Genomic DNA, 18151 nt, shown 5'->3' on the forward strand with positions numbered 1-18151 from the left:
TAACCTCTGCTCTATAATGCACTTCAAATGTCCAGTATCTGCTTGCCATGATTTGAATTACTGCTGCAGCACACACTCCACCTCTTCATCAAACGCCTGACATAATTTGTAGTTAAATTTGTTTTGTTTTAATAGTCATTTCCTGCCTCAGAAATTCATTATCTGTTTTGAAGCAGGAATTCAGTGGTCATACTTATTTTTTGTTAGAATGCGTTTATGACAACATTGAATACGCTCTTTCCTGATGCCATCTGATTTAGATTATGGATGTTTGATGCCCAGGTTGGCCGCAGCTGGCACAGTCATCCTTGAACCTAGGACACTAATAATCATAAACTGAGACAGATTAGGAATAACAAGGATAAACACAAACTCACAGCAAGAACTGCTGCAAAACCATACACATATTGCTTTTTAATTATTACAAAAAGTGTACAAAGTGCAGTGCAAGATTCATAAATAAAGAAATATTCCAATAAAATCAGTGTACAGTGGAACCTCGATTCACGACCATAATTCGTTCCAAACCTCTGGTCGTAAACTGAATTGGTCGTGAACCGAAGCAATTTCCCCCATAGGATTGTATGTAAATACAATTAATCCGTTTCAGACCATACGAACTGTATGTAAATATATTTTTTTAAAGATTTTTAAGCACAAATATAGTTAATTACTCCATAGAATGCACAGTGTAATAGTAAACTAATGTAAAAACATTGAATAACACTGACACAAACACCCACGCTCCCTGCTCAGCTGCACGAGCACTCTCGCTCACTCTCAGCTGCATGCGCCGTCTCTCTCTCTCTCTCAGCAGCACGCGAGCCCGCTCTCTCTCTCTCTCTCTAACATTGCAGCAGTTTGCGCTATTGCCTTGCAACCGATCGCTGTATAAACACTTTCTTTTAACGAGTTTTAAGCACAGGGGGAAAAAAGGAACATTTGAACAAATCTAAACTTTATTTAAAAACCAACCACTAGCAACCAAGAAAGTAACATTTACAGGAGTTTGCGCTATAACCTTGCAACCGATCGCTGTATAAACACTTTCTTTTAATGAGTTTTAAGCACAGGGGGGAAAAAAAGGAACATTTGAAAAATTTGTAATACAAAAACTAACCATAAACCACCAAGAAAACTAACCTTGCATGAGTCGAGGTCTGGCATGAAGTGAGGAGAAAATGGGTGGACAGGAGGTTACAGTTTTGAGGGAGATGGAGGAATGTTTTCTCTCTTGTGATTTCTTGGGTTTCTGGTGTTTTTAGCTGTTTAGCTGGTGGGAGCGAAAGCCTCGTGCAGCCATTCCAAAAACAAAGTCCGTGTGACCCAACCCTTCGTTTTTGCCCTCCACATCACTGGCAGTCTGGCTTTGTTTACATTGTGCTGTTTGAAAGCACGAGGGTTCTCAAATTGGTAAATGAGTAAACTGGTAAACAGTTTTTTCACCTCTTCCAGCACTTGAGGTCTCTGCCTGGTTAACACTGTAACTCCTTTATCAACATCAGCTGCTTTAATAGATTCTTTCTGCTTTAGAATACAGTGATCCCTCGCTATATCGCGCTTCGCCTTTCGCGGCTTCACTCCATCGCGGATTTTATATGTAAGCATATTTAAATATATATTGCAGATTTTTTGCTGGTTTGTGGATTTCTGCGGACAATGGGTCTTTTAATTTCTGGTACATGCTTCCTCAGTTGGTTTGCCCAGTTGATTTCATACAAGGGACGCTATTGGCAGATGGCTGAGAAGCTAGATTGCTTACTTTTCTCTCTCTCTTGCGCTGACTTTCTCTGATCCTGACGTATGGGGATTGAGCAGGGGGGCTGTTCGCACACCTAGACGATACGGACGCTCGTCTAAAAATGCTGAAAGATTATCTTCACGTTGCTATCTTTTGTGTAGCTGCTTCCTGAAACGACATGCTGCACGGTGCTTCGCATACTTAAAAGCTCGAAGGGCACGTATTGATTTTTGACTGAAAAACAAACTCTGTCTCTCTCTCTCTCTCTCTCTTTGTCTGCTCCTGACGGAGAGGGTGTGAGCTGCCGCCTTCAACAGCTTTGTGCCGCGGTGCTTCGCATACTTAAAAGCCAAACAGCCCTATTGATTTGTTTGCTAGAGATTGTTTTCTCTATCTATGTGACATTCTGTGCTCCTGACACGCACTCCTTTGAAGAGGAAGATATGTTTGCATTCTTTTAATTGTGAGACAGAACTGTCATCTCTGTCTTGTCATGGAGCACAGTTTAAACTTTTGAAAAAGAGACAAATGTTTGTTTGCAGTGTTTTAATAACGTTCCTGTCTCTCTACATCCTCCTGTGTTTCTGCGCAAATCTGTGACCCAAGCATGACAATATAAAAATAACCATATAAACATATGGTTTCTTCTTCGCAGATTTTCTTATTTCGCGGGTGGCTCTGGAACGCAACCCCCGCGATGGAGGAGGGATTACTGTAGTCGAAATCATAGGTTTTGACTTCTTGTACTCGGCGGCAAGATCAGTAACACGAACGCCACGCTCATACTTTTCAATAATTTCTTTCTTTACTTCGATTTCAATTTTCTGCAAAACTTTCTTCTCACCACTCTTCACTTGCTTAGAAACCATGGTTAACTGCAAAAGTACACGAAATACTGTAGAGCACAAAGAGTTCACAGGTAAAGCACGCACGTCTGACTGAGAACAATGAACAGGGAGAGGCTGAACACGTGCTTAAATACAGTAATCGGCGCGTACGAACCAGAAGGGAAATGAAATAGAGCACAAAGAATTCACAGCGAAAGCACGCATGCAGGCACTTGCAAGCACGCACGTCTGACCGAGAACAATGCAACACGTGCGGAAATCATCGGCGCGCACAAACCGAAACGGAAACTGGCTTGTTCATATACCGAGTGTGTGGTCGTGAACCGAGGCAAAAGTTTGGCGAACTTTTTGGTCGTAAACCGAGTTGTACGTGTACCGAGGCGTTCGTGAACCGAGGTTCCACTGTATTTGTGAGGATAAAAACCAACAATAAATAAGGTAAAATATAAAATGGTCAAGACATTGGATTCCTAACCTCCTGGACTTTCAGCATTGTCTTCCCAGCTCAACCTTCTCAGGTATTTTAGCTGAAACACCAGCAGGCTGAGGACCCTCTCTTTGACTTGATTGTTCCGCACTCCTCTGAAAATACTCAGGTGTAACCCACCCCTAGACCACCATTCCTCTCGCTCCCTCACGGGGCCAACAAGCGCTCTGCTTCCCTTCCACTATGCTGACTCGCTCTTCCCAATTCTGTCCTCTCTTAATCTCCAGCCACATATTTTTTTTCAAGAGGAATTTGAAAGTAATTAGTACTTTTATTGACTTTCAAACAAAGGTCCTAGGGTACTAAAATTAAGCGAGATCTGAAAACAGACTTACTGAAGTGACTAACAGACTACACTTAACATTAATAAATGGCTTTCAAACATTATATACCCCATCTGTCTATCCATCCATCCATCATTTACATCTTTTGTGTTCACTTCATTCTTGTGGAGAGACGGAGCCTATCAATGGCAATACTGAGAACAAGGCAGGAGCCAATACTGAAGAAAAGACAATTCGTCACAGGGCACATGCCCACCCATTCCCAAACCATTCCAGTGTCGCACATTCATCCAACAATGCTGAGATGGGCTGTGGGAGGAAACTGGGAATCCCAGCATGAACAGTAGAAGAATTAGTCCTTCATGTCATTTTGGATCTCAGCTTGATGTTATTTTGGAGAACCTCCGTGAATTGGACAGGCGTGCTTGTGAAAGGCCTCCTCTCATCACAGTTGTCCTAAATGCTCTAATGTCTCTCATAAATAAAATAAATAAATGAAGTCCCCACCAAAATATGTTACTGTTTGAATTACATACATCATTATAAATTGTGTTTTTATGTTACAGCAGTACTTTCAGTATAAGACCTGTAATTGTGGGGGCCACTGAATACTGCAACTCATCAATTCAAGTGTGCAATGGACCTCTTCGATCAAATACAGGCTACAGGTACTTTGATTTATTATTATTAAATACTGGTAAACTTTACATCCGATTCTTTGTTTGCATTATATGGAGAGCTTGAACTTTATACTATTTTTAAACTAAGTACAGGTCTTTAATAACTCTTCTAAATAATCCATCTCACCTTAAGAATGAGTGCAGCAAAATGAAAGCCAACATCATTTATTAAATAATTGACTCTGAACTGGAATTGCCTTGTGAACAAGTAACCCCGTTATTAAAGCTCTGTATGATTTACACATGGTGGTTGGCACTCTTAGCCTCCCAGAAGGACCTTTCAGGCCTGATCAAGGTCTGCATGAAGTTTAGATGTTCTCCCCTATTTGGGTGGGTTCTCCTCCAGATACTCAAGGTTTGTGCCCATTAGGCTAATTTAAATGAACTAACTGTTTGTGTTGACAGTATACTAGGCCCCACAGCCATGTTAAACTATCTCTAGAATAAGAGCTGCGATCCTGACATGAATAAGTGGATTAGAAAAATTATGTATTAATAATTGAAATGCAGTCATATATCCTAATTGCTATAATTTTAAACAATAGAGTTTTAGAGCTGAATGCTCCTTCTCTAATTTGAAAGTTTTTTTCCACTAAAAAAGAAAATACAGGAGGCAGCTAGAAACTTATGTAGACATGAGGAGAACATATAAACTCCTCACAGATTGTGGTGACTGAGCCAAAACTAGAATCTGTGTCCCATGAGGCAGTGCTGCTACCAACACCACAGTTGATAAAAAGAAAAATATTTAAAAAAAAAAAAAACTGATGTGAGCTTCGTAGCATTCTTCAGAAACGTCTGCACATTGACAGGAGCAACACATTTAGTGGATTAACAGACAAATGGCCTTATTCTGTTTCTTTCCCAGGACAAAATATATACTAGTAGACGGATCTGGAAATGAGGTGATGAGTAGCTATTGGTCTGACACCTTCAAAACAAAGTCTGGTTAGTATTCTTTCTTTTACATGTGAAGAAAAATATTTAAAAATGGATTATGTGTTGCTTTTTTCAAGATTCTGCAATGTTTCTTCTTCTAACTGATAAAGTCAGATTAGGGAAAAAATGACCAATAAAAATTAGTCTGGCCTGGGCTCACATACTACAGAAAAAAAAGAATTTTTTAGCATTTCTTCATAATTGAAGAAAAACAGATAGATAACCCTAAATCTGATTCAAACCCTGTGGTGCTGTTGTTTTTAACACAGAAATGTAATGACTTTCATGTTTCAATCTCTGCTTTTTGTTCCATCAAACATCCTTATATTATTTCACTTGTGTACGTCCGTGCTCGATGTAAACAATGGTTGCCACAACTACTATAATCCTAAACAACAATAGCGAGTATTCTGTGTTCCTGGCAGAGTTTTCTTCTTAGGCTTATCTTCAAGTCTTCAACATCATTGACTATGGTATTTGACTGTTTATTCGGTGCATACTTTGTTACTAACTGAAACTGCATTATGACACTACCATTTTACACATCCTCTTTCCTTCACTTCAAGGTAAGCCTCCTGGTAAATGAAAAGGCACATACATGTGCTTGTAAAGGCCTATATGCCTAGCTGCGACCAACAGAAACGGTCTTGCGGGCCTAAGTACTCACACCAACGCACAGAAGCAGAAACATTTACATCATGCCAGACCAACCAGCCAAGGCAAGAACAACAAAGACAAAGTAAGACAAACCACAGAGTGACATTATCTGAAGATCAGCAGCAGCAACTCTTGCAATTAGACAGTGAACGAAAAACGAATTATACACACAACCTTTCTGAAGAGTAGTGGGAACAGACAACAGACAACAAGAAACATTACAGCGGAAAACTACAGGGATTCCATAACACTGACAACTCAAAACAAGTTATTCCCTTTATATTATGGCATAGGCAATTCCCTGTTCGTTTAGCATATTGTATGACTATCACCAAGTCACAACGACAAACGTTTAATAACGTTGGAGTTTATTTGCCAGGCCCTGCTTTTAACCATGGCCAGTTGTACACTATATTTTATAGAGTTACATCGAAACCGGGGTTAAACGTACAGGTACTTGCTAGTTACACACAGCGGAATATTTTCTCTGACAATAACATTTAACGTTTCCCTCCGTCACCCTGTATCTCTTTCCTGTGTTTGTTCTGAACTTCCTTCCTTAGTACGGCTACCAGTCTTTAAAGCCAAATCTATCGTTTCCTCCAATGAATTTCCCACAACCATATTAGCAAATTTATCTTTTATTTCAGGGGACAGCCCTTTTCCTGTGCGTGCGTGCGTGTGTGTGTGTGTGTATGCCCTTTCCAGTGCACATCAGTTGCCATACTTACTATTGTCTAAAGTCTTAAAAGTCTGGTGACTGCTATCTCAGATCTGACTGATAAATGAGACATTTTCAAAAACATCGACTGAATTGCAGTTCAGTATTTGTTATCATAAGAAGATGACGCCCATTCCATGTGCTTATCAGCCAGTAATGAAGTTATAAATGCCACCTTAGCTCTGTCTGTGGAATAAGTTTGTGGCTGAAGATCACAAAGTAAGCAACACTGCTTTAAAACCCTGTGTGCTTTCTTTTCACCTGAAAAACCAAGATGGATAAAGAATCTGAGGCTCTTTGGCTAACTTTACCCCTTGAGGCAGTCTTAGTTTGCTTTGTCATTTTCATTAATCTATTAAAATCAAAATAAGACTAATTAACAAATGTAGAAGGTTAGAAGCTTCTTAAGTGGGAAAGAAGAATGACCTTGGAAATACCTCAGCAAGCGTTCTCTTGCCATCATGGGTCTCTACCACATTTCATGGACCAAATTCCAGGGATCTTCAATTGACATTGTTTGCTGGTGGACTGATCCTCTTCAGAGTGCTGCTGAGCTGGCATAGCAGAAGTATGAACTTAAAACTTTTATGTATATATGTATATTTTGGTATATATTGCCTGATGTTTCTCTATGCATGTTTCATGTGCTTATGTTGCCTGTCTTTTGTGTAAATTGATTTATTATTAGGGCAGAGTGTGCTGGGCTCATAAGTGGAAGAAGAAATAAGAAACAGTAGAACTGATAGTACAAAGGGAGGATTGTCTGAGTGTTACATCAAAAGTAGTATTAACCCTTAACAAAATTTTTATTTCTGAAAAAAAGAACTACTGTACTGTAATAGTATACTAGACATGTATGAAAATACATAAAAAGAAATGACAGCCCTTTTTTATTATTGTCTATGACATAGATAGATAGATAGATAGCTAGATAGATCTATCTATCTATCTATCTATCTATCTATCTATCTATCTATCTATCTATCTATCTATCTATCTATCTATCTATCTATCTATCTATCTATCTATGATATAGTGCTTTTCATAGTTAACAATCCATCAAATATATTAATTTATCCATCTCCCTATCATTTAATATCCTTTCTGTCTATCTACTGTATCTTTTATTACAATATACAACAAAAACATTTGAAATGTAAACTGACGTTAAGCCTGATGATCATAATCTCTTTTCTTCCTAGGACCAATCCCATATGAAGCCATTGAGCTCCGGGACAGAGCTACCACAGCCGGAGTGGTCATTCTTGCTGTCCTCCTTCTGTTCCTCTTTCTGCTGCTGCTGCTGCTGTGCTTTCTTTGCCTGGGGGGTAGCAAACGCAGGTAGGAAATGGCAATTTTCTGTCAGAAATAAGCTCAGCCAGTGACTGTGGTGATTTTAAATAAGCTTGAAAATGCTGTCAAGCAATGAAAGACATGACAGATATAACTGCAACCAGGTTTTTAATATGAAAACAAATCCTTACAATAATATCCCAGCTACTTGATATTATTAATAAGGCCATGTCATCCTTTTGAGAGAATTGAAGTATTTAACCCAGCATATTATATTTTAAACGTTTAATAAATATATAGTTCTCTGCCCCTTAACAGTTTCATTGTATACATAATTTGCGAAAAGTACATTGCCTATGTTTATATCACCGGACCACTTGTTACTTAGTAAAAGTGTCCATACACCACTGGCATCTTGCGCTCCTCATAACACAGATTGCTAACACACCATATACAATATTAATATCCATTCATTCATCTACACTTTTAATGATCCTCCTTATTCTAGTTTCTTAGTCTCATGGAGACTAATTTATAAAAATAAAACAACATGACATTCTTGAACAAGCTCACTCTATTTCCAAACTGCCACCACTGACCTGCTGTACCCTGGGACTTCTGAATTGCTGCCCTCCATAATCTTCTAGCCTCCAAATCTCTGCACACTCTGACAGCACCAGGACAAGACAATGGCCAGGGCATCAAGATGACCTCAGCTAACAGATTAAGAGAGAGGAAGCAGGGGGAGAGCAAGTCTGCTGCATTTATCCTACTGAATTCTAAATGGAATTTTCCTGGCAGAGCCTGACATGAATTTTATGTTGAATGATTCTCCAATACAAGCTAAGAAGAACTGAACCTATTCCAGCAGCATCAAACAGAGGCCTAGACAGGCTGCTAGTCCATGACAGGGTCCACTCACTCACACACCAAGGCCAGTCTGGAATCACCAACTAACTTGACCTGCATGTTTTTGGAGGATGTGCGAGGAAAACTGGATTACGGGGAAGAATACCCACACTAACACTGGGACAAAGTGTAAACTCCACAAGGACAATGAGGAGGTGCAGGATTTGAACACGGAATGCTGGATCTTTAGGTTAGTAGTTCTACCCTGCGGGCCACCACATGTAAAAATATCCTGCCCTGATCCATCCATCCATGTATCATTTTTCTGACCACTACTTGGTTTCAAATGCAACAAACAGCCTAACCCTGCAACATCACATGTAAGGCAGAAATTACCACTGGATGGGATGCCATGTCATTAGGACACATTTTCAGCAATCCCTCTATTAAAATTTAAACATTTACCCTTTTGGTTATACAAGAGAATGACCCCTGCTAACAGTCCACGAATTGAACATGTGACCCCTGATCTAACCAGTTCGCCAAAGTGCTGCTACTGACTAGCTACAGATACTGTAATTGTACACATGACTACAAAAACCACATAGACAAGACTGACACAAAGGCTTACGAGAAAGTGGGCACAGTAGCCTAGTGGAGCAGGCGTTGACGTCTCTGTAGGTGTCCTCATCTTGATATTTATGCCCCCTGTGCTTACAATCTATGCCTCTGCTCTACTAGGGTGTCTGGACAATCTCAGTCCCCACCTTTTGTGTCACCTAACCTGTGGGAACTCCAAAGTATACAAATATAAGAACTGTGTTACTTTATTATTATTTTTTTTATTGTTACTGTTATTATTTTATCTGTTCACTGTCATTGTTACTTTATTTGTCAGTTCCACAAGTAATTACAGAAAAGTCATTTTCTTCCATAAACCTTTCATACATTTAAAATATTAATTATTAGTAAATTAAATTAATTAAATAAATATGGATTATTAATATTAATCTGTCTAAGCTGTCACACACTGTTATCTGAGAATCTACATTTTGTAAGACCCAAGCATATCCCTGAATCCATAATGTCCCACAATGCTCTGTTTGATTCTAATTAAACTGCTCTAGGAGTTCAAAATAGATATTGCTATATAAAATAATGACCACATCTTTTATTGCTTTACTGTAAACAGAAACAGGAAGATGTACAAGCAAGCCACACCATATGATACACATCACACCAAAGACATAGTGATGAAGAACAGCATGGCTTCTGAGCATGACGTCCGGGAGCCAAAGATTCTTGAACAGATGAACGGACCATTTGTAATTCAGAGCCGAGAGCAGTATGTATTTTCGGGCTGGGGAGCTTCCAGGTAAGGCCTAACATGTAAGGTAGTCACTCATACGTCAGTTAATCCCGTGGCATACTTGAGCAATATACATGCACATGCTAAAGACAGGCAGGATGGATGAATTGGTGTTGCTAAATTGGATCCTGATGTATATGTATGTGTGTGTGTTCGCCCTGAGATGGCCTTGCACCCAGTGATTGCTGGGATAGACTCCAGCTGCTCTGTGCCCTTGCCTTGGATAAACACATTTAGGAGATGGATGGATGGATGGATACTCAAGTGAGTGGCTCCGTCCACTGCCTCATTGCTTTTCTCCAACTTTGTTAAAAGCTCTTTTGACTTCTAGTAGCACAAGCAGAGTCAATTGTGTGCGCTACTGTGACTGCATATCCACCATTCAAACACACAAGGGTCTCGTCCTCTTTCTATGAAATGAATAGCAGTGAATGCCTGGCTGTTCCGCACTATCTCTGCTTGTCACTCCAAGCTAATAAAATCAGTCCTTGACTATTTAATGATCAGGTCCATCTTTACAATGTTTTCGTTAGATTATCTTCAGTTAATGCATCAATTTAGACGTGTTAAGCTTGCTTCTCACTTGTCAAAAATGGTTAGACTAGATCAGAGAAACGAGCACACTGATCCCAAAAAGGGGTGATGGAGAATTCCTGCTGAAATAGCATTAATAGAAATTTCCAACACATCGTGCCTCTCAACAGCCAGCTTTATTTACGAGTTTTCACTTTTTAAAAGCTATGAATATTCCCATTTTTTTAGACATCATTTCATGTGGGCAGGCTGTTATGGGAGTAGGGTGACACGTTGGGGCCTTCAGATAAATCCTGTGGTACCAAAGGACTTTCACAATAACGTTACTGCCTTACAAAACTTGGGCTCAGATTTTTCTCCATTCTGAAGTATCTGGCCACATTCTGTTAGGCCATCCAGTCAATTGCCTAGGTCAGCGTATTTGGGAAGGGGAGCACTGATTGTTATGGCCAGCAAACCTTCCCTGTATATTTAAGCCTCTCAGGTCAGCATGATGTAGTGGTTAGGGCAGTGGACTTGAAATGCAAAGACTGGCAGTTCAGCTGTTTCTTCAATGTTACTGCGAGACCATGAGCAAGTCACTTAACTTCTCCAGGCTCCTATTGGAGGGAAAAATACTTCCTTGCACTTGTAAAGCACCTTGAAATAGAGAAAAAAATGCTAGAAAGCATGAAGGCCATTAGATTTCATGCCAGCATGTGACCTTTTGCTGATACAGTGGTGTGAAAAACTATTTGCCCCCTTCCTGATTTCTTATTCTTTTGCATGTTTGTCACACAAAATGTTTCTGATCATCAAACACATTTAACCATTAGTCAAATATAACACAAGTAAACACAAAATGCAGTTTTTAAATGATGGTGTTTATTATTTAGGGAGAAAAAAAATCCAAACCTACATGGCCCTGTGTGAAAAAGTAATTGCCCCCTTGTTAAAAAATAACCTAACTGTGGTGTATCACACCTGAGTTCAATTTCCGTAGCCACCCCCAGGCCTGATTACTGCCACACCTGTTTCAATCAAGAAATCACATAAATAGGAGCTGCCTGACACAGAGAAGTAGACCAAAAGCACCTCAAAAGCTAGACATCATGCCAAGATCCAAAGAAATTCAGGAACAAATGAGAACAGAAGTAATTGAGATCTATCAGTCTGGTAAAGGTTATAAAGCCATTTCTAAAGCTTTGGGACTCCAGCGAACCACAGTGAGAGCCATTATCCACAAATGGCAAAAACATGGAACAGTGGTGAACCTTCCCAGGAGTGGCCGGCTGACCAAAATTACCCCAGGAGCGCAGAGACGATTCATCCGAGAGGTCAGAAAAGACCCCAGGACAACGTCTAAAGAACTGCAGGCCTCACTTGCCTCAATTAAGGTCAGTATTCACGACTCCACCATAAGAAAGAGACTGGGCAAAAACAGCCTGCATGGCAGATTTCCAAGACGCAAACCACTGTTAAGCAAAAAGAACATTAGGGCTCGTCTCAATTTTGCTAAGAAACATCTCAATGATTGCCAAGACTTTTGGGAAAATACCTTGTGGACTGATGAGACAAAAGTTGAACTTTTTGGAAGGCAAATGTCCCGTTACATCTGGCGTAAAAGGAACACAGCATTTCAGAAAAAGAACATCATACCAACAGTAAAATATGGTGGTGGTAGTGTGATGGTCTGGGGTTGTTTTGCTGCTTCAGGACCTGGAAGGCTTGCTGTGATAGATGGAACCATGAATTCTACTGTCTACCAAAAAATCCTGAAGGAGAATGTCCGGCCATCTGTTCGTCAACTCAAGCTGAAGCGATCTTGGGTGCTGCAACAGGACAATGACCCAAAACACACCAGCAAATCCACCTCTGAATGGCTGAAGAAAAACAAAATGAAGACTTTGGAGTGGCCTAGTCAAAGTCCTGACCTGAATCCAATTGAGATGCTATGGCATGACCTTAAAAAAGGCGGTTCATGCTAGAAAACCCTCAAATAAAGCTGAATTACAACAATTTTGCAAAGATGAGTGGGCCAAAATTCCTCCAGAGCGCTGTAAAAGACTCATTGCAAGTTATCGCAAACGCTTGATTGCAGTTATTGCTGCTAAGGGTGGCCCAACCAGTTATTAGGTTCAGGGGGCAATTACTTTTTCACATAGGGCCATGTAGGTTTGGATTTTTTTTTCTCCCTAAATAATAAAAACCACCATTTACAAACTGCATTTTGTGTTTACTTGTGTTATATTTGACTAATGGTTAAATGTGTTTGATGATCAGAAACATTTTGTGTGACAAACATGCAAAAGAATAAGAAATCAGGAAGGGGGCAAATAGTTTTTCACACCACTGTATATCTGCTTCTCTCTTACATAAATGGCATTACATTTAATTATGCAAATGAACTTCAACCTTAAAACCAACTTATTTTGGTACCACACATGCCAGAAAAGTTTGTTCTTTAGGGTCAATTAATGACTAGCACACATACACACACACAATAACAACTTGACTCAGATAACATAGTGGATGTTTTTTTTTTTTCATAGAGCTCACTACAGATCTGTGTACAGTATTATTACAGGAAACAACACCAGTCACAGTATTTGGTAACATTATTATGATGATTCAATGCTGATTCGTTCAATTTTGATTTATAATTGCTACAAATAATGACACTGTATTGGCATCAATAAGCCTAATACTATAAATACCTCATTACAAAATGAATTAGAACGAACATCTACTGTCAAAGATAAAGTCACGGGGCCGATTCAGGATGGTGAGAAGCCTTTATTATCATGCATGTGGATACATCTGCAGTGCAGTGAAGGTGATGACTAACTGACAGTTGTTGATTACACTTCTTACATTCACAGTTACTTTCAGGAGTACATAATTAGTGGGCATTTCTCATGTCCTTGCAAGTTCCTGATAAACGCACCCTTGGAGTCCAAATGTCTCCTATTCATGCTTGTGCCAGGTCTTCTCAATGCTGTACCAGCACAGCTTAGAGCAAGGCAGGACTGTCTCACTTACAAAATGCTTTACTAAAATGTATCCTAAGAGTACTAAGGGTAAAAGCTAACAGTAAAAAGAATATAACAATAAGTAAAAATCATTTTCCATGGTGCCAACAAGAACACCATATTCAGAAGTTAACTATTCTGAACAGGAACAACTGTATGTGCTAAAAAACATCTATCATTCTGTTTTGTTGTGTCTATTGCAGCTAGTAAGGATATGCAGGCATACAGCAGTGCTGGTGTTTCATCAGTGTAAGGCTTTGCCTTAATAAAACTGCAGTGTTGTCAATTCTGTTTAATTCAAAGTTGCTGTCACACGTACGCAGCACAATGACATTCCTGTCTGCACGCTTTGACCAACATGCACCATGCCAGCACTGTCCTTGTCCGGTACCAAAAATTTCACGCTGAAGGTTATGTAAAATATAACATCACAAGAGTGACAGGCGAAATAACCGATTTTCTTCTCACATACAGTTTGGCGAAATTGATGTTAAAATTGGTGATTTCACAATTTTGAAAATTACTAAAAAGAGTTTTTGTTTTTTTTTTCATTATTCCCTATGGTTTTGGCACCATTGTATACCATTTCCGGTCCCATTAATTTTTCAGAAATGTGTCCAGGTGAAAATAAATGGGAGAAGTGCGTCTTTTAGAAATTCAACAAGGATAAATACAACCCACGATGAGACAAAAAAATCCAGCAAGGCGAAAAAACTCTTCTTTGAATTATCTGAGAAGATAATGGTGCAGATGTGGATTTCTTTGTTACAATTTAAACTTTGAATGCACTCATTCCAAGCTCAATAAGAATTGTAGTCCACATGTCGGCACTGCCACAAGATTCTAGATGACATGAAAATGAGATGGAAATCTAATGGGTAGACACAGACGCTAAACACAGTTTCACACTTGTTGCTAGGCTTCACTGCAAATTCTGCTTCGCTCGAATCGTCACTAATAATAGACTACAAGTAGCTTGGGCCCGGGGTCCAACTAACCCCCAAGTTTCATGGTTTATGATCAGAAGTGACTTTAAAAATTGGATTTTAACTTGGTTAATTAGATGAAAACAAAGATGACAGACAAAAGACAATTCTGCTTGCAGCGAAGTTCCTCAGTGATCTGCATATAATTTACACTAATGACACAGACTCTGATACAGTCAGTACGCTTATGAAGTTAGTAGATGAGAACAAAAAGCAATAAAAAACTTGAATTACTGTCAACTGTGAAAACACACAGAAACTGCAGTTTGATGTACTATAAATAAGAAAAAAGTGTCAGGAAACAGAGCATTAATGACAAAGACAAGATGGGAAACACTGACGTACAGGAAGTGACCTCTGAAAAAGAGTTGTGGTTTATTAAACTAATAAAAAGGTTATTCAAATGGTAGGTGACATTGTAAAATTGCTGTCTGTTCTGCTCGGACTGTATAATGGGCTGGTGGGACTACATCACTCTACGGAAAAGACATGCAAGCTTTAGAAAATGTGCAGAGGGGAGCAACTGTTGGTATCCCAATGTTAAAGGGTGGAAACCCCCATCACATTGTATGACTTCTCCAGCGTTTTTCAGTTGCAGACTTCATTTGTGTGATCTTAAAGAGTCAGGGGTGCAGTTGCAGTGCGCTCCTATGATATTCAGTCATGTAGTCTGACATCCCCGGAGACTCTGTGACTCAACTCAACAGAATAAACAGGTTTGATTTTTGACTTATCTTGTAGGTGTGGGCTTGTGTGCATGACACCTGACAACCAATGAGCCCCACACAAATGTACATTGCAAATAATGCAATAACGAGAAAGAAGCAATGCTGGTGTTTTGGACCTTGAAAACCAAAAAGAAGCTTGTCTGTCCGATGTCTTGTGTTTGCTGTGCCATGAAAGAATGGAAAGAAAAAAAAAATCAGAGATTGTGGCTGAGCTCACTATGCCTGGAAAGCCCTCATATAGTACTGGTCTTGTCAGACGGCACGCAGTGAGCTCCTGATACTTTCCACATTTGAAACTAGCAGTGTTAGCAGACACTAACTAATCTCTTTGTTCAGATGTCTGATTTCTTCTGTTGTTCCTAATTAGTCCTACATCTGCAGGTAAGGGAATGACAAGTGATGTGGACGGCCTTGAGACAGACTGTGTCATCTTCGGGTCTAAATGAAGAACAGCTTCGCTGCTGTATAAGAGGCTTAGGCAACATGGAGGTCACCAAGCATGGTGCACTATTCTGAATTATTCAGAGAATGTTGTTGCCAATTGTTGCTTTTCCACCCACATAACAGATAGATAAAACTTTTATTTGTCCACGGAGGAAATTTGGCTTTTTACAGAAGCTCTTTAAATAAACATACATAAATAGGTAGATACTGTAAGTAAATACAGACGTATTGCTATTGGCATAAAGAAGCCCCAGTAGCATTTCTTGACACTTCTGCTGAATAGCTGATCGGAAAACATCTTGGACACTTTCCCTAACGCTCAGTGCAAATGATACATTTGCCATTTAAAAACTATCTGAATTAAATCTTTAAAATAAAGACTTTTTAACAAACAGACCTGTATAATTTGTCAGATAGTTAGGAATTGTATCCTCACTTCCCATCATTCATCCTTTGCTACCAAGTTGGACACATGCTGCTTGTAACCCTGAGCTGGACAACATCTGTCCCTGCAGTGCCAGGTCCTGCTTCTGCCATGCTGTCTCTTTGACTGCTCTGACTTATGGACATGTTAGCCTTTAATTGTAACATGCACAGTGGTTCAAAGCTCCTGTATTTACTATCCATCCATCCATCCATTTGCCAACCCGTTGAATCCGAACACAGGGTCACGGGGGTCTGCTGGAGCCAATCCCAGCCAACACAGGGCACAAGGCAGGAACCAATCCCGGGCAGGGTGCCAGCCCACCGCAGCCTGTATTTACTACTTACCATGAAATGTTTTATGTACAGTATAAATCATCTTTGGATGAATGGCTTTATAAAAAGTACAAGGTGACCACCTGATTGATTAAAAGACAATTCTATACAAGTGCCCCTCTTAATGGAAGGTGTATCTTCTGTTTATACCCGTTTTTCCTAAACTCGGTCCTGTGGTCCCACTGTGGCTGCAGGTTTTTGTTCCAACCAGATTCCTAATCCGTGACAACACCTGATAACACTGATCTCATTTAATTAGCTGTTATTTTTCTTCTTTTATTTTACATTCAGAAAAGCACAGCAGCATGATTTTTACATTTATAAGACATTTAAAAATATTTCTGCTTTTGCTATAGATTTAAATGCTTAATTCTCTTTTGTTGATTTCATTATATTGTGCCCTTTCTCTGTCCAGTTTTGCCCTTAGTTGTATCTTATTAATGACAATTAAAAATGAGCAGAGCAGACACGCTGGCAAACAACACTGAATAATCAAAGGCTGCAAGTACTTTAGCATCAGACCCACTAATTACTAAATAATGGATTAATTAAACAATTAGAACACCTAGAAAAGTAGAATGAAAATCAAGATGAAAATATTGTTAAAAAGAAAAAAATGCATTATTCCCATATAACTGCTTGGTACATTTTAATATTATATATATATTTACCAAACTTAGTTTTGTAATTTCTATATTGTTCTCAAAACACAGAACTTGGGAAATAACACATCACTTAATTAGCCCAGGAGTCCAATTAAAAACAGAAGCTGGTTGGAACAAAAAACTGCAGTGACAGGGGGGCCACAGGACCGAGGTTGGGAAACACTGGTTTAAACTATTTGATAAATATGAGAGTGTCTCAGGTGACAAGTAATGTTTTTCCTCTTGTGTAATTTATCAAATGCTGTATTGAATACTTGATATATATTTTAAGGTCACTAGTTGTGCTACCTGTGTAAGATGGGTTCAGATTTAAGTAATTAACATGGACCTCAGCATTAATGTTTGCAATGCAGCACCTACTTGTAATGCAATGAAAATAAAATTACTACATTCCAACAGATGGCACATCACAAACATCCATAGTAATAAACTACATTTCTACAAATGTTTGTGATGCACCATCTGTTAGAATGACACTAACATAGAAGCCGGATGGACACACAGACAGACACACAGGCATTTGTACTGTTATTAAGGTGAATGATTGTCATGAGTACAGTGAAATTCTAACATGGATATGCCAATCGACATGCAACATGTCACTGGCACCATGATTAGTGAGTAGGACTACCTTACCAGACCTGATGTGACACTTGTACCCAGACACATGCAGTGTCTTTTCTAGAACATTCTGTGTACCCATCCAATTTCTAAATCAGCCTTATCCATTTACCTGATATGCTTGGCAGTTTTTGACTAATTTACCTCCATTGTTTTCCTTATTTTAAAACGCAGCTCTGATTTCTCAGAAAAGCAACAAGAATCCCATACAAGGTGATTTTATTTTGTGCTATTCAGATATTACATGATGGCCTTATACATTTGTATTAAATGAATATTTTTATGGTTTGCCTTTCCTATAGATCGGTAACCTTAACAACAGTCATTGACACTGGCAGGTATGTGTTTTAAAAGAAAGTATTTCATTTTTCTTGTTTAAAAAAAACAATAATATGAAGTAAATATTAATTTACATGAATTTAGTTTACATTTATTTAATCAACATATGTCTCATAAAGAAAAATTAAGTTGTTCTAACTTCATACAAAACTATTCCAAATGACCTGTGCTGCGTCCTGACAGCTAACACACTGGG

At 39.1% G+C, this 18151-nt stretch overlaps 1 protein-coding gene across 1 annotated transcript in view; it reads left to right on the plus strand.

The window, feature by feature from the left end:
- The window catches only part of LOC127527720 (collagen alpha-1(XII) chain-like), a 47698-nt gene extending 29865 nt beyond the window's left edge, over positions 1-17833 (plus strand). The window contains exons 11-15 of the mRNA XM_051927370.1: positions 3927-4028; positions 4909-4988; positions 7560-7698; positions 9692-9874; positions 17791-17833. Of these exons, the coding sequence (XP_051783330.1) occupies positions 3927-4028; positions 4909-4988; positions 7560-7698; positions 9692-9874; positions 17791-17833 (547 nt within the window). The remainder of the gene's footprint in view (positions 1-3926; positions 4029-4908; positions 4989-7559; positions 7699-9691; positions 9875-17790) is intronic.
- The last annotated feature ends 318 nt before the right edge of the window (positions 17834-18151 follow it).

This window comes from Erpetoichthys calabaricus, chromosome 1 (genome assembly GCF_900747795.2).
Source record: "Erpetoichthys calabaricus chromosome 1, fErpCal1.3, whole genome shotgun sequence".
Taxonomy (NCBI): domain Eukaryota; kingdom Metazoa; phylum Chordata; class Cladistia; order Polypteriformes; family Polypteridae; genus Erpetoichthys; species Erpetoichthys calabaricus.